General features: G+C 39.4%; 1 protein-coding gene across 8 annotated transcripts in view; it reads left to right on the forward strand.

Moving 5' to 3' along the window:
• The window catches only part of MYO9B (myosin IXB), a 125,206-nt gene that overhangs the window by 90,337 nt on the left and 7,255 nt on the right, over window positions 1-27,614 (forward strand). For all 8 annotated transcript variants that reach the window (XM_063455433.1, XM_063455432.1, XM_063455434.1 and 5 more), the window contains 11 exons: window positions 187-371; window positions 1,363-1,461; window positions 2,417-2,593; window positions 2,867-2,908; window positions 3,749-3,857; window positions 4,038-4,111; window positions 8,291-8,474; window positions 13,335-13,463; window positions 24,444-24,549; window positions 25,171-25,302; window positions 25,645-25,768. In XM_063455433.1, the coding sequence (XP_063311503.1) occupies window positions 187-371; window positions 1,363-1,461; window positions 2,417-2,593; window positions 2,867-2,908; window positions 3,749-3,857; window positions 4,038-4,111; window positions 8,291-8,474; window positions 13,335-13,463; window positions 24,444-24,549; window positions 25,171-25,302; window positions 25,645-25,768 (1,361 nt within the window). The remainder of the gene's footprint in view (window positions 1-186; window positions 372-1,362; window positions 1,462-2,416; window positions 2,594-2,866; window positions 2,909-3,748; window positions 3,858-4,037; window positions 4,112-8,290; window positions 8,475-13,334; window positions 13,464-24,443; window positions 24,550-25,170; window positions 25,303-25,644; window positions 25,769-27,614) is intronic.

Consider the following 27,614-nt stretch of genomic DNA (forward strand, 5'->3'; position numbering starts at 1 on the left):
TATGTGACCTAATTAATGACCTAATTTAATGTAATATGAATATTTGGTTTGTAGGGTTTGGCTTGTTTTTTTTTGTCTTGTAACGTCTTCTGAGATAACTGCTAGCTTGTATGGCCCTTTTGTATTCTTAACAAACTATGCTTTTTAGGTTACTTTAACCTTGTGAATTTCATGGTATATTTGTAGGTACAGCTTCAACAGGATCACTCAGTTGGTCCCAAGGAGCCGAATTGACTGGAAAAGTGCGCAGAAACCGTTCCATTAAAATCAGTAAAGCCACCACTGTGTCAGAAACATGGAAAGCATCTCTATGCAGAGAGATAACCAACTCTACTGAGTTAAAACACCTAGACGATTTCCTTTTTACAAAGGTTAGATCAGTATTCATACACTGTTGCTGCACATAAGCTAATCAATATAAACCAGTGGATGGTCCCCGTACCCCCCCTCCCCCCCAGGTGGCTGTATGATCTAGTTTTGCAAAGCCTCATTCGTAAATTGGCGTTGTTTGCCTGCAAGACCCTTCTTCAGCATCAAATCCCACTATCCAAAGTTTCTTACCTTCAGCCGATGCTGGAAGATATATTATTTCCACCATGTAATATTACACCAGTCAAAAAACAAAACGTGCAACAGGATGTGGTTTAAGCACCCCGTCCTTTATTTTACTACTTTTGAAATATGCTTTTAAAAGGGAGGGGGGAGTAAACCTGAATTTTGAACTCTTCGGTGACAGGAAGTGCCTGAGACTTCTCAGTCAACCCTGTTTTAACATTGTTTAATGTGAGGGCTGTGCATATCCCATAAACCTGTGTGCATCATGACTTTGTTGTTTTTTATGGAGGCTGTTCAGATTGTGACAGGTTTAGTCACGATTACTATCGTTTAAAAAAAGTGATTGAAACAGCTCACAATGTGATGGTTTGCATATATGGCTGCTGACTTATTTTTATTTTTTGCTGATCTTCACAGCACAAATTAATATTAGAGATAGGAAAAGGAACATTTGCTTGGATGAGTTTTGGTGCTTTTAGTGACAATATATACTTTTTATATATCATTCAGTATTTGAACATGTATATTGCATTTGTCTATTCCACAAGTGGCTTTTGTGTATTTGTCTGGTCTCTGCTCTTTGCATGTATAAAGAAAAATAATTAGTTGAATATATATTTTTCTTCTCTCAATTATTTATTTCTCTTTTTCAAAGATGTTTTTTTTTTTTTATCCTTTTCTCCCTTCTGTTTTTTTTTTATTATGTCATTACATGAGTCACTTCCTCTGAAATATGAAGCTTGTAAATTAACCTATTCCAGTCAATCTTATTTATTAATGATCCATCCCCTGTTATTTCTCTCTTAGATTAATACCCTGAACCCGGATAAATCTGGTGTGGAGTGCCTTCTCTTCAAAGCCATGGAAATGTTTAGAGAGAATCTTAAATGCATGTATTCTTCTCCAGTGAGTTTATACATCACCTTTTGTACACTTTCGTTTGTTATTGACGAAAACATGTTGTGTAAATTATGTGTTTTTGATGATTTACAAATATTGTACACAATGGTGTGGTTCCGACAGTCAAAACTGGCACAGGAAGTGTGGCAAGTCATAATTTTCTAAATTTACAAGTTAGGTTTTTTTTTTGTTTTTTTGTGTGTGTAATGAGTGAGGTTTGCATTAGAGATGTTTAGCACTTGCTTTGGGGTGGAATACAATGTACTTCTTTAAATGCATGCTATTTTATCCATTACTAAGGCTCTCCATGTTTTTGTAATGGAGTCACTTCAGGAACCCTTCATTCATTTTCTTAAATATATTAACAAAAGAGTAGTTCCTTCAGTTACTTAGAGGAACACTATAGCCAGCGGCATAACTAGAAACCAAGGGACCCTGTTGCGAAAATTGCCCTTGGAAGGTCCCCCCTTTCCTTTGAATTGGTGCAAACGCACATAACGTCTTGTCTGAAGTCTGTGGAGGAGGGGGCGGGGGTGTTAATATCACTGGCTGTTTGTTTGACAGCGGGGGGGAGAGGGTCGATCCATGGTTTATGTATAAAAGTGCTGATTTCTCATTGAAATCATCAGTTTTTATAAACTGGTGTTAATATAGGATACTCTTCACTCAGAAAGCACTCCAGCAAGCTAAAATGTTTTTGGATTGTGGAGTGGTCTTTTAAGATTGGAGTTAGTGTAAAACTTTATGTTCCTGTTGTTATGCATTTTGCTTACACCAGTTTGAGCTGCCAAAAAAAATAAAAAAAACACACAAAAAAACAGCTAATGCAGTTTGAGTTGATTGATGACTATTATTTGGTTGTATTGCTTTGTACCATTGTTATCAGTCATACTCCATATTGTATGTGTCTCAGGATGCCCACTGTACATTATGTAATACTGTTAATTTCTTTCTCTGCTAGAATGGGCAAATTCATGCAGGCTACAAAGATCTAATGGAGAATTTCCAGCTTCTTGTTAGCAATTTAACACAAGAAAGGAAAGAGAAGGATGTGAAACTGGTTCTTAACTTATTCCAGTCTTTTCTGGATGAATTCACCAGAGGATACTCTAAGAGAGAGGATAGTGAATCCAATAAGGTTTTTATCCATACTCCAATATTTTTCTCCTTTCATTGCATTTCTATGCCCAATCTTTCCATGACTTTTGAACCCAGTATCAAGATTGCATGTTCTTCCTTTTCTTATTATATACACATTTGCTTGCACGCTGTCTCCTTAGTATCCGTATACATAGAACCATCTCCACCCTTTTTGGTGGACTTAATCTTTATTATGGTTTCCATTTTCTGTTTATTGAGTGTGCACATAAATAAGCAGTTAAAGTGACCTGCGTTTCTTGTCATTACATAGCAACGCAAGTCTCAGAAGAAGAAGAGAAAGCAAGCTCAAACGGTAAGTCTGTGTGCCTCATTTCCATATGGTTGATTTGTGATCAGAATTTGAGTAGGATATCAAAATACAAGTGTCAGTGATGCAGTTTGTTTAAGTAACAGGTTATTTAACACATACAATTAAATTATCACTCCAACCACCATGTCCACTTCAGTGATTTGAAGTGGTCATAGTGGTTGGGATCTGTATGTGCAGTGTTTCTCAAATGCTGAACATACAAAGAAATCTACAGTTGCTTGCTGGGAGCTATTTACACCCCCGGCACACAGGGCTTTGTTTCAGGCTGCTTAATGTCCATTTTGTGCATAAAATACCGGAGTTTCTCTACTGCGGACATGTCCCCTCCTTCCATCACTCCTTCATTTTTCTGTGCCCTCCCCGCCCCCTATATTGCCAATAGTGATTGTTGTTGCTTTGATTGTGCGCATGTGCTCTGTGCCCTCTAAACGGTCTAAACACAGGCTTCTCTGGGATAAGCCTGTGATTAGACCACGCATAGCTCTTTGATTTTGGGTGGAGGTATGGCAGGCAGCGCCAGGACAGCACCGCTAAGTTTTTATTTATAGAGGAGGTGTCTTATTCCACCTGTGATTGGACCACGCATAGCTCTTTGATTTTGGGTGGAGGTATGGCAGGCAGCGCAAGGACAGCACTATGTTTTTTATTTATAGAGGAGGTGTCTTTTTCCACCTGGCAGTCCATATTCTATGAGCGTTTGGAACAATATGCTGAACATTAAATGCATTTTTTTTTTCTTTCTTATAAGTGTGTGTGTGTATATATTTATTTGTGTGTGTAATATAAATAAATAAGGTTTTGAACTTTGTTTTTTCCTTACAGCAAGAATACAATGGACATGTTTTTATAAGCTACCAGGTGAATATTGGGCAGTCGTGTGAACATTGTTGCTCCAATATCTGGCCCATGGAGAAGGCTTTCCTTTGCAGCAGTAAGTACCATACTCAACAGTCAAAATGATTCGTCATGAAAGCGATTTATTAATTCAATGCTTATGAATCTGTATTTTGTGGTAGAATGTGTAATCTTTTCCAGACTGCTGCAGAGTTGGTATGAAAGGTCAGTCTCCAGTCAGAAAGTCCTTTCACTTTTTTTTTTTCTTCCCATTTAGCCTGCAAGATGATCTGTCACAAAAAGTGTATGAGCAAGAACCTGAGTCGATGCGCTCCAGCCGGCAGACAGATGGTGTGTGCATAATTTGCATGTTCTCCAACCAGCAAAGTTTATAAAAATGATATTGTTCATTGATGCTCCTATCACTGTTGGAAGAGTGTTCAATCTCACTAAAAAAGTTAGCAACTTGGTTATCTGCAAATCAAGATCCTACATATTCTAGAATGATTACAGAGACCACCTTTGTATGTCAAATATGATTGTATACAGAACACTGGTGAGACCTCACTTGGAGTATTGTACGCAGTACTGGAGACCGTATCTCCCGAAGGATATTGATACCTTAGAGAGAGTTCAGAGAAGGGCTACTAAACTGGTTCATGGATTGCAGGATACAATTTACAAGGAAAGGTTAAAGGAACTTAATATGTATAGCTTGGAGGAAAGACGAGACAGGGGGGATATGATAGAAACATTTAAATACATAAAGGAAATCAACACAGTAAAGGAGGAGACTATATTTAAAAGAAGAAAAAATACCACAACAAGAGGACATTTTAAATTAGAGAGGCAAAGGTTTAAAAATAATATCAGGAAGTATTACTTTACTGAGAGGGTAGTGGATGCATGGAATAGCCTTCCAGCTGAAGTGGTAGAGGTTAACACAGTAAAGGAGTTTAAGCATGTGTGGGATAGGCATAAGGCTATTCTAGACTTAAGATAAGGCCAGGGACTAATGCAAGCATTTAGAAAATTGGCAGACTAGATGGGCCAATATTTTTATCAGTCATAACAAGAGCTTAAAATGGTTATATCCGGGGGCGGAGCCAAGCAGCCAACTCGAGCGGACGCATGTTTGATGAGCTCCGGGACGAAACAACACAAAACGGCGAAACAAGAAAGTTTTTCCTTGCTAAAACGAGCAAAACAACGCCTATACCCACGATGGGTCGACGGTCCAAAAAAACCCAAGGCAGACAAACCTGCTGAAGGCAAGAATATCGAGGAATACCTCCGCCGGGTGCAGGGAGCTTATGGCCCCAAGATGGCCGCCGACTCAGACGATAACACTGACTCCTCCGAGGAGATATTACAAAGCAGAAGCGCGGCGGATTTAATACTTTCACCACAGCTCTTACGGGTCCCACAGAGCACACAACCAATGCCTGTGACGGCAGCTGTGCTGAGGGACATGCTAGCCGACCTCCAAAAAACGCTACAAGCCGACATTGCCACGATCCGGACTGACCTTTCAGGCCTGGTTGGAAGGCTGACCACCGTGGAGACGGCGTCAGACAGCCACACAAAGTCAATAAAGACATTAGAAGTGGAGGTACAGGCCCTAAAGAAGCAACAAGCCACCCTGGAACAACGCTTTGCGCAAACGGAAGATGCCAGGCGCCGCACAAACGTCAAAGTGCGCAGGCTTCCTGAGGATATACCTAACGGGGAGCTCCTGCACCTTATGAGAAGGTTGGTGGAATCCCTCTTACAGCCCAAGCAAGCGAAAAACATAACCTTTGAGGGGGTATTTTGCATACCGAAGCCGAGAGGAGCCCCAGCACTAGCATCTAGGGATGTGGTGGTTCGCTTCCACTCCCTCAGAGATAAAATGCTGATACTAACTGCACTGAAGGGAGCCTCACCCTATGTCTTCGAGAACATGAAGCTCTCGTTTTATGCAGACCTCACTGGGGACACCATGATGTGGAGAAAGTCCATGCAACCCATCACAAGCCAACTTAGAGCCCTGGACATTAACTACCGTTGTAGATCACCGCGGATACTCCAAATACAGCGGGGTGACATGACCTACCCGGTGCAAACCCTGCAACAGGCAGTTGACCTACTGGACACCCTGGGACTCCCAAGAGACTCTCTCACACCACCCGCAACGAGGGGGTGCTCCACGACACAGCACCCGCGGAACCTGACTCGGACCAAGCAGGCAACGGCAATCAAGGCACAAGACATTATAGTGGCCCCCACATGTAGCATGGAACCAGCCTAATGGGCATCAGATTGTTACCACTACACAGCTTACTCCTCTAAAGGCAGCCGACTCAATGGTGTTTAGCGCCATACTACCTGGTTAAATAGTTATGTTTACTTTTAAGTTGTTTTCGTTTGGGTCTTAGGATCCCACAAAGCTTTACTGTATGTTTTGTTTTTTACTTAATTCTCCTGATGAGCGCAGTTAGTCTGCGGATAATCCGCCCTCTAACCCCCGCCTCTGCACTACTACAACACCCGTGGGAATCGGCAAAGGCGTACTTCATCACCTGTGCTAGGTGCCCACTGTCACAGGTAACTGCATAGCCTAGACTAGAACACCGGACAGGGCACGGGCACCCTTTCCTAACTTATAGCCTCTAATGCGAGACGACACTCTTTAAGCGGCCCTAAGATTTAACATCCCTTAAGTCACTCACTCAATTTTAACTGGTCTGTTGGCCTCATAGCGAGGGCTCCCAAACACACACACCCGAGCATTGACGTAGATGAGCCCCATCACAGGGGATACTCCCCTCGCACATATGGGTCAAGACCACACACGCTGGAACAACCATGCCAAGACACTAAGGCACACCAGCCAGACATCTCTCCTGAGCTATTTAACTACTGCTACTAAAGGCTGGAGCTTAGCTACTTGTTAAAAATGTGATAACTAAAATGTGCGCTCAATCATACTAACGTGTACGTATTGACATCTGTATATGCTGTTGTGGCAAATTGTTGAAAATCTGTACCCACCCGCACAATGAAAAATAAAGAATTAAAAAAAAAAAAATGGTTATATCCCACTGTAGTCTCCAGTTTGCTCACTTTCAACAATTGACAACTTTAGGAATAATATATATAGGGAGGGGGGGTTACTCCTCAAGCAATCCCTGTAATCTCTGTATATGTGCAGCGTTCACAGCGAAACGCTACACATATAGACTCCAGACAAATCAATAAAGTGGTAGTGGTGTTTGGAGTAAACCTTTAAGTACAGTGGATATGTATTCAGTGGCACTCATTCATCCTGATTCCATATGATGTATTCAACAAGGGGCAAAGAACATGCCTTAAGAATTTGCTCAATACTGATTTAATACCGTCCTGCAGGTCCTTGCTGCTTCCAAGTCACAGCTCCTTTCAGTTTGCAGCTAGGACCTTCCCTCCTCTCTACACAGGGCAGGTGGGGGAACTACAGGAATAGTACAAAAAACTGAATAGTAGGTGCGTAAGCAATTACAAATAAGAGTGATGGAGATGTGGTAATCACAATATAAGAAACTCCCAGAAATATACTAAAACATCTCGGTGAGACAGACTGTAACATATAAAAAAACACACACAAAAAACACACTGTGATAAAAAAAAGGAGGTCTATAGTGATAAAACAACCATAAATACTTGCACTCTCTTTTAGAAGCAGGTCTCCATAATCTACAATACAAAAAAAGAAACACAGACCTAGTGCAATATAGTAGAAAAATGATATACTTTGTAACTCTGTAAGAAGTAAACTCACAATTGTGGAGTGGTTATAGTACCACTCCGAACTCTCAGGCACAGTGAGGATCAGACCCTTGAACGTAGGATCCAAGTGTGGGCACTTAAAGCGAACTCACAAAAGTAACATCCTTTATTATTCAAACAAACAGTGATATTAAAAAGTGAACGAATCGATAAAATCTCACTGCACAGGAACAAACTGAAGCCCTGGGTATAGATAGAAAGTACAGTCTGCGCGTCCTCACTCTGTGCTCCCCAGCTGCTCACTGTCTCTCCACACATGCAGATAATTCCGGGTTTGGCGTACTTTGTAATATCACTGTTCGTTTGAATGATAAAGGATGTTACTTTTATGAGTTTGGCTGTTGGTGAGTTCGCTTAAAGTGCCGTAGATGAGGACAAGGAATAATATTGGGATGGAGGAGACAATTGCCCTTCCACTGCCTCTCTATGGCAACACATATGCTTGTGATATTATGGAGGTAATCAATAAGTTTTGTGTATGAAATGTATTACATCCTCAATATCAGTTGATATGTATATGTTACCGGTTCCTTCTGTGAGTAAAATGTTATCTAAAACCTGCATTTGATTCAACTGTAGGTCAAGCTATTAAGTTATGTTTATTCTTAGTGAGTATATCTTGCCCTCTGTTTAAAGTTTACTCTACAAATAAGGAATTGCTACACCTTGGAATAGTCAGTTAACATGTTGCCTTTCTCATCTCTATTCTACTATCTCATGCAGAAGCAAGGTGGTCGTCACTTTGGTGTTCATGTAGGCGATCTAACCAGTGAAACATGCCTCGTACCTGTTGTCATGGAGATGCTGCTGGAATACCTAGAGATGCATGGCTTGTACACTGAGGGTATTTACCGCAAGTCTGGTGCAGCCAATCGCATGCGAGAGCTCAAACAGTCTCTGGAGAAAGGTATATTTCTGTCTGTGGTCGAAAGTAAATGCAGAAAGAAAGGTGTGTGCACTGCACAGTCTTTTCTTTTTCATTCTTTTTGGAATAAATAATTTATATTTGTCATCCTGGCATATGGTGCTTCCCAGAAGATTGACAATCACAAAACTATATTTTCTCATCGTATCTGGGTCTGTCCTTAGTTGTGTTGTTTTAAATTTTGTAATGTCTACATAAAAGAAAAACAACTATTTTAAGTAGTGGTTCTCTGCTTATTTCCTTTAGAGTGGGCAGCTTTTTTACCTAGACCCTCTAGGCTACAGCATACAATTTTTGAAGGAAAACATTTTGTCCTGGCACTTTCCTCCAATTTCCTCACCCCTTTTAAGGATGAGTGGAAGGTGACAAAAAGCATGTCCAACTTGGCTAATGCCTTAATCCCCTAGTCTAAATCCCAATTCCAAATTCTATGCTATTCTATGTGTTTATCATTTGTATCCTTTGTATATTTATGAATACCTTCACACAAATAACTACTTATAAACAGATTATTTTACCATCAATTTGATATGTTCTTGTGACATTACTGTCTGTGAGAACATGACATTCCAATGACTGGCATAATCTAGGGGCTGTCTGGCTGAGTGAGTCTTGCCTGCTTTCTTGTCTTAGCAAGGTGGGCAGATATGTTTTGAAAGCTAGTAACTGTATTTTTTTGCATAGTTTTAATAAAAGTGCCAGAAACTTTAATGCAAGCTTCAGCAGAAGTACCAAAGCCCAACCTTGACCCTAATTCCCAGTCCAACTACCTCCCTATCTCCCTACTGCTGTTTGTCTCCAAGATCCTTGAGTGAGTTGTGTATGTGAAATTGACAGACTTCCTCGAATCCAACTGTCTGCTTGACCTGCTTCAATCTGGATTCCACGCTCATCAATCTGTTTAAACTGCTGTGACCAAAGTATACAATGATCTTATCACTGCTAAATCTCATGGCTGCTACTCTATCCTAGTTCTCTTCGACCTTTCTGCTGCTTTTGACACTGTTGATCATCAACAGCTTCTTCTCATCCTCCGTAATCTCGGTCTATGAGAAACTGCTCTCTCCTGGTGCTCTTCCTAACTCTCCCAGTGCTCAGCTCAGTTTTTCTTTCTCTGGCTCTGCCTCTTCTCCACAATTCCTCTCTGTTGGTGTTCCCCAAGGGTCTGTCCTTGCCTCCCTTGGTAAACCCATCAGCTCCTTCGGCTGTTTCCGGTATCATTTCTATGCAGATGACATGCAAATGTATCTGTCATCCCCTGATTTATCACCACCCCTCTTGACTCGGGTCTCTAACTGCCTCTCTGCTCTTTCCAACTGGATGGCTGCTCATTTCCTTAAACTGAACCTGTCCAAAACAGAACTTCTGGTCTTCCCTCCCTCAAGTGTTGCTACTCCCTTGTCTGTGTCCCTCCAAGTCAATGGCGCTACAATCCACTCTTCCTCTAAGGCTTGCTGCCTAGGTGTTTTCTTTGACTCCAACCTCTCATGTCCAATCAATCGCCAAATCCTGCTGCTTCCATCTCAAAAACATTGCGCTCATCCAGCCTTATTTAACACCTGATACAGCAAAGGTGCTTGTCCTCTCTCTCCTTGACTACTGTAATCTGCTTCTCAGTGGTCTTGCGTGTCCCCAACTTGCCCTGTTACAGTCTATAATAAATGCAGCAGCGAGGCTTATCTTCCTGTCCGCCCGCACCTCCCACGCCTCCTCCCTTTGCCTGTCCCTCCATTGGCTTCAGATATAGGGCTCAATTTAAGATTTTTTTTTTAATGCTGCACCGACCTACTTATCCTCACTAAAACACAAATATGTTCTATCTAGGCCCTACGCTTTGCAAGAGACATACGTCTAACCTCTGTTCGTACTCCTACCTCTGATGCTCGCCTTAAAGACTTCTCTAGGGCTGCACTGTTTCTATGGAACACCCTTCTCCACTCCTTCAAAAAAAATCTTTGAAAACTTACTTCTTTAGGAAAGCATATAAATTAAACTGTGAACAGCTTTCCCTGATTCCTCTTCTGCAACTGTCATCAAAACAAAACACTAAGCCCTCAATGAATACTATCCTAGCAACTTACTTTTCTACCCTACCCTTACCTTTTGTGTCACTATACCCCACTCCTTCTAGCATGTAAGCTCATTGACAATGGCCCTCAATCCCTCTGTTCCTGTGCGTCGAACTTGTCTGGTTACAAATATGTGTTAGTCCACCCATTGTACAGCGCTACAGAACATGTTGGCGCTTTATGAATAATAATAAGTACAAGATAAATTAATATAAACTGGGGGGGCGGGGCCTGACAGCCAAGATGGCCGGACGTGTCCTCTGAGGGCTCCTGCACCAGAGAGCACCCAAATACAAAATATGTCTGATTTTATGAAACCCACAACAAAAGGCACCCAGATATCGAACCGGGACCACACGCGGAGCAGAATGGTACCACTCCGGAGCCAAACCGCCACGGGAAAGTCCGAACCGGCCACGCGGCCTAACCCTGAGCGGGGCCTAGAGCATGGAGGAGGCGGCCGATCCCCCGACTCGAAGCCCGCTCACAAGCGTGAGAAGAGCAAAGCCCTGCTACCCCCCCCCTCGGACCGGCGGGGGTTATCCCGGTCCACTGTGAAGATGACAACTCTTACAAAACGACGAAACCAAGCGACAAACAAACGGGACCCACGAGGCCCACACAAAATGGCGGCGGCAAAGCAGCATGGGACGAAGCGCCCACTACACCAGCCCCCTGGGAATATAGCAGAGTTCTGCAGCAGACTCCTTGATCACCTCTGCACAAAGCTCCGCACCCAGAGGCAGGCACTCAGGCAGGCGAGGAGTGAAGCAGCGGCATGGATCCGCCCGGCGACCAGGCGAACTCTGAACTGGAACCCCCCTCGGGCCTCCAGAGGGGATCCCAGCGGGCAACGCCGATATTTACCGAGGCGGAAGACGCCGTCAAGCCCCTTAGACATTGACACTCGCTCCCGCGCAAGCCAGGGTGAGAACAGGGAACAGAACCAGCCTGACGGCCTCCTGAGAGCACCGACACTTCCGGGCCAGCTACAGACCTCCCCACGTACATGGACACTCACCGCCTGCAACGAGGTACAACACCACTGGGCAAGTGCTGCAAGCGTCCGCACATCACGGACCCGCACACACACTACAGGCAAGGGAGCCCATCAAGCAGACCGACTTCGGGCACAGAACAGCCTGAGGATGAACGGAGACACCACACTGAGACACCCCACAGACTATCTCCTGAAGCACATCCATGGCGTCGGATGAAAATACCGCAGATCAGGGCATGACTGGAGTGCACCCCTGGTAAACCACGGTACAGCACACCACTGGACTTTTACAGCTACAGGCTACTGAAAATTACTTTACTTGATGTTTATCGCTGCTTAGACCGTAATTGAGTAATTTCACTTTTATGTTTACTTGACAATTACATACGGCAGCCCGCTGTGTAATAGGGCCCAGACAGTCTCGATGCTCAGCTACCCCGCTCTTATTATGTATAGCCCGTAATTAGTGTAAAGCTACCAGTATAGTATAACACGACTTGAATTTCTGTTCCCAACTCTTACCCTCTGTGCCAGTTTGAATGCCGGGTAACTATGTTTTATGCAGCCAGCCTACTGTCTTAATCCACATTTAACCAAGAGTCAAACGCTAATCAGCCTAGCCCATAATCTATGCATGTAAATATTTACTGTGGCCTACATTACTTACCTTTAAGGCCAGCTATGCGCCAGTTATCTAGATTTCATGTTGCCAGCTTACTGACGTACTCGACGTCTAGCCACAGGCCAAGCATGAATAACCATAGCCTATGTTATTATACTTATAAAAATGTTTATTACCTCTTCATCAATGTACACTACACTGTTAAACTTTGATAAATAACAAAAATGTACCAGACTAGAATAATGTGTATAACAATCTACAAACATAGATAATCATTTTGACATTATTATAGTTTAGGGATAAGCGCAGAAAATCTACTGACCTAAGCTGGAAACATATACTACTTAGATTCTTCTCGAAATGTTTAAACGTGTTTTCCTTAAATGACAAAAATGTGCAGGTAACTCTCAATACGCCAGTGTTTAAAAATCTATGCTATAATATGACAATCACTCGCCTGTTACTGCTTAAAAAACATGTTATTGAGCCGTGTTTAACACACTGAATGTCCATCATCTTGACCTTTTTACTTTACTATGCACTCTCTCAGTTAAGCTTGTTTATAAAATATAAAATGAGGCCGTTAATCTGCGGAGATATTGCAATTTACCATGATATGTACAACCTGTATGACCCATACATGTCTCCCTCTCTTTATTCTGTACCACTATAATCACATGCCTCAATAAAATAAAGATTGACAAAAAAAAAAAAAAAAAAAAAATTAATATAAACTACGTGCCCGGCATCAGTAACTAGATTAGAGACACATTAAAGGGACCCTCCACCCAAATACAAATAAATAATTGTTTAGTATTTTGTTTGCTTCTGAATTACTCTAATGTATCTCATTCAAACACAGAATGTAATATTCATTTATCAGCAGTGCTCCACAGAGCTGTTAATGTTTACACAAAAAAAGCACAGCATCGTGAGGTCTATAAGAACCCGATTTTCATAACTAGAAGTATTATGTTGTTGGTGTGCATATAAGTGAAATGCTGTAAGTTGTATTTAACTTTATTTGGAAACAGGAGGTAATGTACATTCTATATATGCCTCATCTCTTCTTACTGGGATGAGTTAACTGATGTGAAAATAACAGTAAACCTCATAACTGTTCTTTAAGCAACATTGTCTTTATTTGACAGATCCAAACTCTGTAAAACTTGAAAACTACCCAATCCACACCATCACTGGAATATTGAAGCAGTGGTTACGTGAACTCCCAGAGCCACTAATGACATTTGCACAATATGGAGAGTTCCTGAGAGCTGTTGGTGAGTCTCTGATTATGACCAGCTTGTAGACAAACAGATGCCACTAGTTATTGATATAATGTAAACCCACATCCTGCTTTCAACATTACAGGATGTTTCAATGGAGCAAATTATTCTTACAGTCAGAAAAGGGGTGGCACAAATGGAATACCATTTCACTGTGTGCATTACACTATCATTCCAGAGACTGCTATAGCAGTTTTAAGCCCCTTAAATTGAGAAATATTTGGTTCAACTCTATTTACTGCATTCGGGCATTATGCACAAATGCTGACATTTATTTTACATTTGGTTGACCTTTTTGTATGCTGTAATGCTAGTAATTCCTTACAAATACTTATAAACTGATTATTTTACCATCAATTTGATATGTTATTGTGACATTACTGTACGTGAGAAAACTTTTGCATTTTTGCTTTTATACTAACATTTCATACCATGTGTGAAATATTGCAAGATAAAGGACACTGTATACTGTCTAAAACTATTTATTTCCAGATATTTTTATGAAGTAGTAACAAATAAGTAAAATTAAACATTGTGTTAATTTACATAATTAAATTGTTTAAGTTTGTCTTTAAAGCGATCTATAAAAAAAAAATAAAAAAACTTGCTGGCATGGACCACATTGTAAACGATGGAGAGGGGGGTGGGATGAAAGAAAGCAAAAGCTTATCTTTGGAAGGACAAGGCCAAGGCCAAGTTCAGCCCTATCCTCCTCCAAAAAATGGTAACCTCCTCTAGCAACCCAACCCCCCTTAAGCTGCACAGGTGGGGGAAGCTCAGTTCTGTCACCAGGATGCTGTGTGTGCAGACCACAGACATGCATTTTGTGACTGGCAGCAATATGCTTTACACTTATGTATGTGGACTGCTTCAAACTAAAATGGACATGCAGAAGCCAAATGCTGTATGCCCTTTTCTGATGAATTATTTTTGTTTTAGCGGCACTGTCTTTCTCACTGAAAAAGGAGTATGTCATAAAGACTCTTTGTGAAATACTCATTTTGAACGTGTTGGAATTTCACTAAATTCCAACCCCGTCAAGAGAGATACTGAGACAAAGTAGGGACTATTTTGTCTCTGCATTTTTCCTACGCCTCACACTTCTAGACATTGGGTGGAGTGGCATGAAATTTGCTTCATCTATGTAAAAAAATTATAAAAATAAATATATATATATATATATATATAGACAAGGTAAGACTATTTAGGATTTAAAATCTCTGTTTAGTTCATAAGCGAGTGCACTGGTGTGTATATTTTATATATATATATATATATATATATATATATATGCAAGATACCTCTCTTTTTTTCACAGTAAGGAGAGTTCCAAGCTGTTCTATATTGTAAATATTCAGGTTTTTGCGTTAAACCTTCTTGTTCACCCCCAGTCATTGAATATCTACTAAACAAGAGCCTTAGGGGTCGAAACGTTGATTTTGTTCACGGATGTATTGAAGATTTGTTGACTTGAATAAACCAGTTTCCACTTTATTGAAGACCTGTGAGTGCACCCCTGACTTTGTTTCTATATTTTTTACGCGGGTAGAACCTAGGCAAGATACTTCTCTTTTTTTCACAGTAAGGAGAGTGCCAAGCTGTTCTATACTGTGTGTGTGTGTGTGTATATATATATATATATATATATATATATATATATATATATATATATATATATATATATATATATATTTAGTTATATTGGATTGGCCGTATTAGTCCAGTAGACAAAATACCAGAATATTGCAGGATGCAATGAAATGATACCTTTTTATTGGACTAACATAATATTTCAAGGACAAGCTTTCAAGAGTTTTCCTCTCTTCTTCAGGTCTGAAGCAATACTAATCAATCTGATAGAGTTTAACACTTAAAACAACTGATGTAAGAGGGGGGGAGGTGTGTCATAAATAGCAGAAGATGTGCCTGAAAGTGAAAGGTGCAGGTTGGCTGAGAATTATTTTATTTTTTTCTGAGGCAAACAGCATGCAGATCTACACCTTCAGGATTGAATACAGTAAGAGTTTGCTAAATTTATGAAGGCATGAGAGGCCCAGGGGGGCTAAATGGTGGTTTTAACACTATAGGGTCAGTTTGTGTTCCTGACCCTATAGTGATCCTTTAAGATGTGTGTTTATATAAAGTTTTGGTAGTGTGTGAGAAAGCCAGAATCTACATTGAGTCCTTCATTTCTGGTGTTGAAATGTGTGATAATTTTCATCTCATATCTTTTGTTCATGAGAGTCTTTGAAATTCCCTTTAAGAATCTTAATCCTGAGGTTTTGGATGGAGTGACCAGTCTGGGTGAAGTGATGACCAACAGGGTTACAATATCCATTTTCCTTGTGGTACTTGATTGGGTGTCTGTGTAGATTCCTTCTGAGATGCAGCTAAAGTCCAGTTTCTTCAATGTAGCAGCCTTTGTCACACACTGTACACTGTATCATGTACACCACATTGCAGATGTGCACGAATATGACCCCTTAATGTTGTATGATTTGTTATTGTGTCTGGCTGTGTTATTGCCACATATATGTTGACACAGTTTGCAGAGTGATTTGTTGCATCGTACAGTGCCATTCTGTGGGAGCTCCTGTTCTGTGGTCAATTTGCTGTGGCCCAATCTCTGTCTCAGGTTGGGCGGTTGTTTGAATGCTAGTATGGGGGGGGGGGGGTCAGGAAATATTTTTTTGAGTGTGGGGTCCTCTGAAATTAATTGTTGTAGCTCTGTAATAATTTTATGTACTCCTTCTAGAGTTGAGTTATATGTAACTACTAAAGGGATTCTTGTTTTGTTTCTTTCTTTTCTTTGTATTGTAGGAGCCTTTACCGTGGTGTTTTTAGGGCAGATTTAATTTTTTTTTAGAAATTGTCCTTTGCTTGTAGACATTTTTGCCTAAATGAATATGACCGTGTACTCAGGTGCAGATCTCTGTCTTTGGTGTCGGAGCAAATGCGGTGATATCTGATTGCCTGGCTGTAGATGATACCTTGTTTGGCGTTATGGGGATGGAAGCTGCAATTGTGGAGGTAGCTGTACCTGTCTGTGGGTTTTCTATATACAGATGAATGAAGAATGCCATTGGTAACAGTTATTTTGCAGTCCAAGAAACTCACACTATGATTTGAAAAGTTTATTTTAAGGTTTATTGACGGGTGGAATGAATTGAATGACTTATGGAAGTCTATAAGGCTTTCTTCTCCTTCTGTCCCTATTATGAAAATATCATCAATGTAATATATAGATATAGATAGAGAGAGAGATACAGAGAGAGAGAGAGAGTGTGTGTGTTTGTTTTTCAGGGGCTGTGTACATAAAAACCTGTTTTCTAAGTCCGTCATGAAAAGATTGGCGTATTGGGGTGACATATTTGTGCCCATCGCTGTCCCTGTCATTTGTAGGTAGTTATTGTTATTAAAACTGAAATAGTTGTGTGTGTGTGAATTCTATAACCATGGCAATTATTGCACATCATATTTGTTTGTGGGATGAGAGAAATTTAATGTAGGCCTCAATACCATCCTTATGTGGGATGTTACTGTATAAGGATTCCACATCCATTGTTACTAGTACTAGTAATGTTTTCAGGTAGTTTATTTATCTGGTTAAGTTTATTGAGGAAGTCTGTAGTGTCCTGTATAAAGCTCCCAGTCTTAATAATTAGAGGCTTAAGAATGTTTTCTATTGGGCCAGATATTTGTTCTGTGAGTGTTCACATACCTGTTATATTGGGCTGTCCTGGGTTTCCTGGCTTGTGGAATTTGGGCAGCATGTAGAAGGTTTCCATCTGAGGATTGGAAGGCATCAGATATTCTAATTCTTGTTGTAGGTGTTTCGGAAATGGTTTGATAGGTTTTGCGAGTTTAGATGTATATTCCTTGGTAGGGTCAGTGTCCAGTTTTTTGTAGTAGTTTACATTGGACAACTGTCTGTTACCTTCTGTAATATAGTCCTGGGTGTTCATGACAACTACTGATCCACCCTTGTCATCCAGTTTGATGATGATGTTTTTATTATTCATCAAGTTATCCAAATTACTTCTTTCCATAGGTGTGAGGTTGTTTATGAATATTTTTTATTTATTTTTTCTCTTGTGTGGTAATAAGCAATGCCACAAACTTTCAATGTAGCTGTCCAATTCGATGTTATGTCCTGATTTCTCAGGTATTGATAGGTGATAATTGGAGAGGTTAATAATTCCCAGTATTGTCCATGTAGTGGATAGTTAATACAATGTTAAACAAAAATCTGCACACCAGACAAGCCATAAGATTTGCTTTTCCCATAGAAATCACAAATTACATATATGTATATGTGTATATGCGTATATGCACAGGTATATATGAGAGAGAGAGATCTCTCTAAATAGAACTATAGTGTGTGTATATTGAGTTTCTCTTGAAATATTGCTCTAGTATATAGCTACTAATGTCAATCCTTCCAAACACTAGACTCTGTAAAAGTTTATTGTATACTTGGCATTGGCAAAAGAGGGCATTAGCTGTCTGACAAGTTGGGTTAATTTTATTATTGTATTTCTCTTTTTATGAATTATTATTAATATATAATTCATGCCAAGATTTTGCATGTAAGTGGAATGTGTCTCTAACAGGAGTGCAGTGTTTGGTGGAACTGACGTGAACCATGAAGCTCAAGCAAGCACTGCCCAACAATTAAAAATCACCACCTTGCAATCTTTTAATGTATAATTTTTTTATTGTTAATATTTTATGCATATATATATATATATATAATATTGGGATACAGAAGAGAGAAGTGAGAAAAAGGGAACAGTACATAATTTAGTCTATAATTACACACTATTAAAAACAATATTATTCACATAACAGTATGCATTAATTCATGGAAGACAATTGATTACAACAATATTTTTCAAATTCTTTTCCTTTCTCTATTTTTTTTTTTTTTTTTATAAGTATTCATTTGCTTAAAATTAAGAGAAACCACTGAAAACTATCACTTCCTCTCGGTCCAAATCAAAAGAGTAATTTACGTTCTTTTAAAGGATTGTATCAGGGAGGGGTGGGGAATGGGGGATAGAACAACAGCCTATTTAGCTAAATCCCTTATGAGTCCAGCTCTCATTATAGTCTTTAAGCGTTAGGAAAAGCATAAAGGGGAGAAAAATATAATAACACCTTAAACATATCTATATCTTATTTCTAACCATTTATTCCACCTTTTTTTGTATGAAGTTTCCTGTCCTTTCAAACGACCAGCCATTAATTTATAAGTACATGAGGAGTCTAGTCTTATCATTATCTCTGACAATAAAGGAGTCTGTATTTTTTTCCAGCTGTATGCAATAGCAGTTTTAGTTGCTATCAAACTGTGAATAATAATATAAATAACCTCTTCTGGGAGCGGTATAGAAAACATATGTAATAAAAAACATTCGGGTTGGGTAGGTATCACTGCTTTCAAATCATTTTGAAAAAACCTTCCCAATTCTTTCCAAAGCTTAGCAATACCTGGACATAACCAAAAGATATGATACAGAGTGCCCTCCTGTTTAAGGCAGCGCCAACATAAATTTGATGCCTTTGCTTATATATGAGCTATCCTAGTTGGCACCAGGTACCAACGCATATTCAATTTACAGTTTGATTCCCAATGTTGTAAATTACATGCCTTTTTGGTTAGCTTTATTGCCTGATGCCATTTGGATAAAGAAAATTGATAACCTAAATCTAAATCTAACTCCCATTTCTGCATGTATGTATATGTGTGTATATATATATATATATATATATATATATATATATATATATATATATATGTTTTGCTTCATTCCCTATATTCATAATGTTATTATAAGAGAATGATAACGTTTTAATAATCTGTAATTTACCCATACATTTGTATATCAAAGAGTGTTTTCATTTCTTCTATTTTTATATTAAATCCATGAAGTATATTCCTAATGCGTAGGTAGGAAAACAACTCTCTCGGAGGTATGGAATAATCTTTAAGTATTTCAGGGAATTGCTTAATGCCTATAGTATTATTAAAAACAAAAACGAACCTGTGTGACACCATGATTTAACCAGGTGTCCACTCGTAAGTCTGATGTGAAGGCAGTAATAATCTGTAGTGGGGCTGCATATAGCAAAACCTTATCTACAATTTTGGGGATAATTTGTTTCCAAATATCAAGTAGTGTTTTGGTAACTGGTAGCATATCATTTTTCTTCCCTATTTTTATTTTACCTGTCTACAAGGCTTGTGGTAATGTGCCTTGATGCATGCAAGCTTTTTCTAATGCTAACCACAAAGGGGAAGGTATTCGTTCTAATACGGATATGCCTTGTGCTAATATTGAGGCTTTATAATACATTTTAACATTCGGAATACCAAGGCCACCTTTCTCATATGGAAGCCACAGTAAGTTCTGCTTTACCCGGGGGAGGTTTCCTTTTCCAAATGTGTGCATTTATTAAAATTTGAAATTTACTTAATATTGTAAAAACACAGTATAGAGAGCGCACGATAAAAATAGTGCAACGGAATTTCTAGAACAGTGCCCCAAACTCAATTATCCACAAGAAAATAAATTTCAAAAGCTGCTAAATACAATAAAAAACCTTCCCAAGTTTTAAAACATCTAATAAGACACAAAATGAAAACAAATTGTGTATCAGCGCTTAGTGAATATACCCCTATATTTTAAACATGGGGTTCAGCACAAAAATGTCTTATTTGACAAAGAGTTCCAATTTCAGTCTTAATTGAGGGTACTTCCAAAGATCCACAGGGATTATTTGCTGCAACAGTAGCATATACCGTATATACTAGAGTATAAGCCGAGTTTTTCAGCACATTTTTTGTGCTGAAAAACCCCAACTCGGCTTATACTCGAGTCAGAGTCTGTATTATGGCAATTTGCATTGCCATAATACAGACAGGGGGAGAGGGGGGCTGTCAGAGCTGTAACTTACCTTCACAGCAGCTCCTGTCAGCTCTCTCCTCCTCCGCGCCGTCCGTTCAGCACCTCGGTCAGCTCCCAGTGTAAGTCTCGCACTTACAGTGTGAGCTGACAGAAGAACTGAATGGACGGCGCGGAGGAGAAGGGAGCTGACAGGAGCTGCTGTGAAGGTAAGTTACGGCTCTGACAGTCCCCCTCTCCCCCCCCCACTGAACTACCAATGACACTGGACCACCAGGGAAGGAGAGCCCCCCTCCCTGCCATGTATCAAGCAGGGAGGGGGGACGAAAAAAAATATAATAATAATAAAATAAAAAATTATATTTTAAAAATAATATTTTAAATATATTTTAAAAATAATAATAATAAATTATAATAAATAATAATAAAATAAATAAAAATAATAAAAAAAATTAATCTAACAAAAAAATATTACCATTATAATAATTAAAAAAAAATAATAAAAATGCCCACCCCCCACCAAGGCTCTGCAACACACACACACACACACACACACTGCACTCATACACACTGCACTCATACAAACTGCACTCATACACACTGCACTCATACACACTGCACTCATACACACTGCACTCATACACACTGCACTCATACACACTGCACTCATACACACTGCACTCATACACACTGCACTCATACACACTGCACTCATACACACTGCACTCATACACACTGCACTCATACACACTGCACTCATACACACTGCACACACACACACACACTGCACACACACGCACGCACTCACACGCACGCACTCACTCACACGCACGCACTCACACACACACGCACGCACTCACACACACACACTGCACGCACTCACACACACACACTGCACGCACTCACACACACACACTGCACGCACTCACACACACACACTGCACGCACTCACACACACACTGCACGCACTCACACACACACACTGCACGCACTCACACACACACTGCACGCACTCACACACACACACACACACACACTGCACGCACTCACACACACACACACACACACACTGCACGCACTCACACACACACACACACACACACTGCACGCACTCACACACACACACACTGCACGCACTCACACACACACACACTGCACGCACTCACACACACACGCACTCACACACACACACACACACACACACACACTGCACGCACTCACACACACACACTGCACGCACTCACACACACACACACTGCACGCACTCACACACACACTGCACGCACTCACACACACACTGCACGCACTCACACACACACACACACTGCACGCACTGCACGCACTCATACACACACACTGCACGCACTCATACACACACACTGCACGCACTCATACACACACACTGCACGCACTCATACACACACACTGCACGCGCTCATACACACACTGCACGCACTCATACACACACACTGCACGCACTCATACACACACACACACACTGCACGCACTCACACACACTGCATTCATTATATACACACACTGTAAATAAATATTCAATTAATATAATTTTTTTAGGATCTAATTTTATTTAGAAATTTACCAGTAGCTGCTGCATTTCCCACCCTAGTCTTATACTCGAGTCAATAAGTTTTCACATTTTTTGGGGGTATCATTAGGGGCCTCGGCTTATATTCGGGTCGGCTTATACTCGAGTATATACGGTATGTAAAATCTGTGTCTTTATACGTATCCAAACCTTAAAATAGAAGAGATACTGACATAGCATAATATTGTTAGCTTTATTTCCCATGTGTAAAACCCCCCATAAGAGAAACTCTTACAATAAAATATTGTGAAGCTTATCTCCAAGATTCACAGTAAAAGCAATATTCAAACAGAGTATCAATGGAAGAGTTGATTTTTACCGCTTCAGAAAAATCTGTATCCACGGAGCGGTAACAATCAACTCTTCCATTGATACTCTGTTTGAATATTGCTTTTACTGTGAATCTTGGAGATAAGCTTCACAATATTTTATTGTAAGAGTTTCTCTTATGGGGGGTTTTACACATGGGAAATAAAGCTAACAATATTACGCTATGTCAGTATCTCTTCTATTTTAAGGTTTGGATACGTATAGACACAGATTTTACATATATGCTACTGTTGCAGCAAATAATCCCTGTGGATCTTTGGAAGTACCCTCAATTAAGACTGAAATTGGAACTCTTTGTTGAATAGGACATTTTTGTGCTGAACCCTATGTTTAAAATATAGGGGTATATTCACTAAGCGCTGATACACAGTTTGTTTACTTAATATTGGGAGAGTACGGAAGAGGTACAAAATATGTGGTAAAACCATCATTTTTATAGTGTGTATTCGGTCCAGCCAAGATATGCTTTTGGCTTCCCATTTTCTCAACTGTTGCTCTAATTTAATTATAAGTGGTATATGATTCTCTTTTATAATTAAATTATGTGTGGAAGGAAGTTTAATTCCGAAGTATGTTATTGACTTTTTCCGCCAGTCAAAGGGATGTATATTTTGTAATGCGTGTACCACAGATGTGGGAAGACCAATAGACAATGCTTGAGATTTTTGGAGGTTATTTTTATAGTATGATATCTCTCCAAATCTTTGTAGTGTCTTTAATAAAATTGGAATTGATCAATCTGGATTAGTTAAAAAAAGCAAAACATCATCCACATAAAGAACTATTTTTGAGACACCCATGGGGGTATTCAGTCCCTGTATCCCACTATGGTTTTTAACATGTTTTATTAAGGGCTCCATACACAAAATAAAGATTAATGGTGAAAGAGGGCATCCTTGTCTGGAGCCATTACTAATATAAAACAGACGGTAGAGAAAACCAGAATTGCTTATTTTCGCTGCTGGTCGAGAGTAAAGAACTAAAATACTTTGAAGAAATGCTAAAGGGAAACCCATGCTCAAAAATACTTCTTCCATGTATTGCCAATTCAAGCGGTCGAATGCTTTTTCAGCACCGAGTGCCAGCAATAAACCCTGTTGGTTACTAAGATGTGCCCAAGTAATTAAATTTAAACAGTGGCGTGTGTTGTCTATTAGGGAGGAATCCCACTTATTCTGGTGAAACCAGATCCACTATTAACGGTTTTAGGCGTGCTGCCAGTAATTTAGCAAATAATTTTGTATCTGAGTTTAATAATGAGATGGGTCTTAAATTTGCACATAGTGTTGGTGATTTTGCTTGTTTTGGTATCGTAATTATATGGGCTACTAACATCTCTTCGGGTATTGTACCTGAATTTTTAAAATAATTGAAAAGTTTGGTAAGGTGCGGGACCAGTTGGGCCTCAAAAACTACATAATAATTATTTGGAAACCCATCTGGGCCCGGTGCCTTATGGTTAGGAAGTTTTCGAATTGCTTCTCTAACCTCCTCTTCTGAGAATTGTGCATTCAGGGATAAACCTTGCTCTGTCGTAATGCACGGAAGATTTACTTCTTTCAGATTATTTTGTATTTCTACTCTAGAGGGTTGATATGTGTTAATATCCGACTGTAGGTTATATAGCTTAGAGTAAAAAAAAACGCTAACTCCTCGACTATATCCTGAGGGTTATATAATTTGACATTAATTGTTATTATCTGACATTGACATATAGGGTAATTTTGACTGTAAATACTTAGTTTTTAATTGATTCGCTAACATTCTTCCTGCTCTATTCCCTTGCAATCTTTAGATTCTTGCCCATGTTCCTAGTAACCTCATTTTGTTATGATATGTTATAATAATTGGTAGTTTGAACAGTTTTTATTTTTCCAGGATTTCTAAACACATCACCATGTTAAACATTAGTTTATATTTAAATCACATTGAAATCATTAAAAGAGCCCATCCTTTTGTATATGTTTTCTATTAATTTGTGATATACGATACAATGTTTGAGTACATTAAGTTTCAAAACAAATAGCTCAATAATTCCATGCTGTCTTTCATATTGTAAGAGGAATTGTCTGCTTCTGTTTGTTTGTCTTTTTTTATTGCTCATGTTGTAAGGTTTGTGTTCTCTTCTAGAACTCCCAGAGAAGCAAGAACAGCTTTGCGCAATCTACAAAGTACTTGGACAGCTACCACAAGCCAATTACAACAGTTTGGAGAGGTTGATCTTCCACCTTGTCAAGTATGCCATTCTCTTTCACATGATTTTTCACTTTGCTGCTTCTATTTTTTCATCACAAAAATAATTTCCCTCCTTACCTACCACCAATATATTACACTAGTTTTTTTGTTTTTTGTTTTTAAATAAATCTCAATCTGTTTACATTTAGGAAGTTTAGTTTTAGGGTCTACAATATGAAAATATTTTTTGGCATGTTATATTTAAGCTAAATAAATCAGATGCCAAAAAAGTCCCAATATTCCTGCTAGGTATTCTAACTTATTATAATACTAGCAGAGCTAATGCGTGACAAGCATGGCCAGCACCTTAGGCCCTCCTTATAGGAAAGCATTGCTGGGAATCTTACTGACACTGGATATCCTCATACAGAGAGGGAGAACCTACAGCATCAAGTGACCAAAAGTCACCTAGCCACCAAGAAGGTGTCTGACAGCCACTAGAGGCAGTCTTAGTCCTGCAATGTATTTATAAAAGTTGTGCTAAAACTGCAATGATTTACATTGCAGGAGTTAAGGGGAACAGGGTTCTATGAATATCTGAAAATTATGAACATTTCTTTATGCATACCCTAACAAACACTGCTCCTCTATCTTATTTATTTTTTCCCCTCTCCCTCAATAGAGTGGCAGTAGAAGAAAATGTGAATCGTATGTCCCCAAATTCTTTGGCCATCGTCTTTGCTCCCTGTTTGTTGCGCTGCCCAGATAGCTATGATCCCCTGACCAGTATGAAGGATGTGTCCAAAACCACTACGTGAGTTAAATGTCTGTCTGTGTCTTCTGTTTATTATGTAAACTAATATGATATTGTTGGACGATTGGCATATTTCATAAAAGCCAGGGCTTGATATAAAAAAAAAGTTAGCCTAATGAGTGGCAGATTTCATGAAAATGGTTTTGGATTGAAGAAAATGTAACTATTTCTAGCACAAGTCTAACTATTAAAAATAATACAGTGAGGATGATCAAAATGAGTATTGTGGATTTTAAAGTATAAATGTTTGTTTAAACATGAAAAGAGAAAGTAAGAAAATTTAATTGTACAAACTTTTTTTGTTTGTTTTTGTTTTCTGCCCTCTTCTTACATTTTATATAGGTGCGTTGAAATGCTGATTAAGGAGCAAATGAGGCAATATAAAATCAAAATGCAGGAAATTGGTCTGCTGGAAGCTGCAGAGACTCGTGCAGTGAGCCGATTGTCATTGCTAAGGCAGAACACCGTAAGTAAATGGAGATACCTCATTAGCTGAACCATGTTGTTGCCATGTGCTTAAAGGGACACTGTAGGCACCCAGACCACTTAAGCTGATTGAAGTGGTCTGGGTGCTGTGACCCTTTTGCAGTTCCAGGAAACTGCAATGTTTTCATTGCAGCTCTAAGTCTGCCCTCTGTGGCTGTCTACCAGACACCAAGTAGAGGGCTTCCGGAATCCAAACAGACTTTTGATCCGTTATCTGACGCTGGACGTCCTCACGCACCACCAGTGTCAGATTTTCCCCATACGAAAGCATTGGATAATGCTTTCCTATGGGGAGGTCTATTGCGAGTGCGCCCATTTCCGCACATGCGCATTAAGTCTCTCCTGCCGGCTGACCTCAGCGGGGGGAGGACCTTGGGACGGAGTCTGACCCAGCGATGAGGAGTTTTTAACCCCTTCACCTGTAACCCTAGTCTTATTTTCCAAGCCACAGAACCTATATAGTTAAAATAAGAAAGGGTGGGAATGTAGTGCTGCCATGACCTATGTCCAGGAAAAGAGAATAATGGTAAGTGCAATTACATTGTTCTGTTTTCTGTTATATAACCATGGCAGCTAGACAGATCGGTAAATCCCAAACTGCAGATATAAGGGAGGGAGAACCAAGAAGAAAAGACAATATACTAAACAAATAAAATGCAAACAATTGATTATCATGCCAATTAATGAGTGGCAGATAAGATAAGAGGAACTGGATAAGCTCACCACAACCAATTGGTAATGGTTGGTATGTGCTTGCTGAGGTGTTTTTTTTGTGAAGTGGGTCCTCTTTTTGTAAAATTAAACAAAAAAGTGCAGATTTCAATAGAAAATGGCATTTGTATAAATTATCCTAATTACACCCTCTAGCTGTCAGTCAATTAGGCATATGTTCTTGTTACTTCATGGTTGTTGAGCTAAACTGAAGACGCAGGTAATTTCCCAGAGAACCTGCCTTGCAAAGTCTTTTCATTGAGCTGCATTGGGAAGGCTGTGATTGGACAGCCACAAAAAATGTGTTGTGGAAGAAAGGGGAGGGCTTGCAAAGGCAGCAGGTAATAAAGAGATCTGCAGCTTATGCATGCTGTTTTTAGATATAGCTTTTATAAGAAAAAAAAAAAATATATATATATATATATATATATATATAAAAATTTATTTTTAATGCATGCATGATTTCATTGGGGTATATGTACTAAACAGTGATTTATTATTTAAGCAATGGAGTGTCCATTTTAAAATGTGAAATTCATTTTTTTGTTTTTCTTTGTCGTGTTTTTTTTTTTGTTTTTTTTCGTTGTTTCTGAAATTGCTGGAACCTTTACTCACCCAAACAAAATCACCGATGGTAGTAGTTTAACACGATGGGAAATATCTTGCACACAGTGCCCATTATTAAAGCCTGTGTCTTTTTAAATAAAATTTTTGTACATTTTCAGATGTACATTATGAATATGGACAAACTACTGAAGCCAAATAATAATTAGAATAGTGTAAAAACATGACTAAATTGTGTTTGTGGAGGTTTGCCTTTAAATCCGTAATTTCAAAGCCTTCAGCAAGCAGTGGCCTAGCCTGCAATAGGCCGTGGGCCTGGCATCAACCCAGCCTCTAGTCAAATCACATATATCCCCATTTCTTAAATGTGATTTAGATTTTTGTTTCAAATATGAATTAGGATTAGAATTTTCTTCAGATTTCCATAGGGCAGGATGATAATCATTTGCACAACCTTTGTTTTTATACCAGTAAATATAGATGTAAATTGTGTTGACATGTCAAACAGATTTTCTTGCTAGATCTTTGAGCAGGGCTGCCCAAAAGGTAGA

The sequence above is a fragment of the Pelobates fuscus genome, chromosome 5 (genome assembly GCF_036172605.1).
Source record: "Pelobates fuscus isolate aPelFus1 chromosome 5, aPelFus1.pri, whole genome shotgun sequence".
In the NCBI taxonomy this organism is placed as follows: Eukaryota; Metazoa; Chordata; class Amphibia; order Anura; family Pelobatidae; genus Pelobates; species Pelobates fuscus.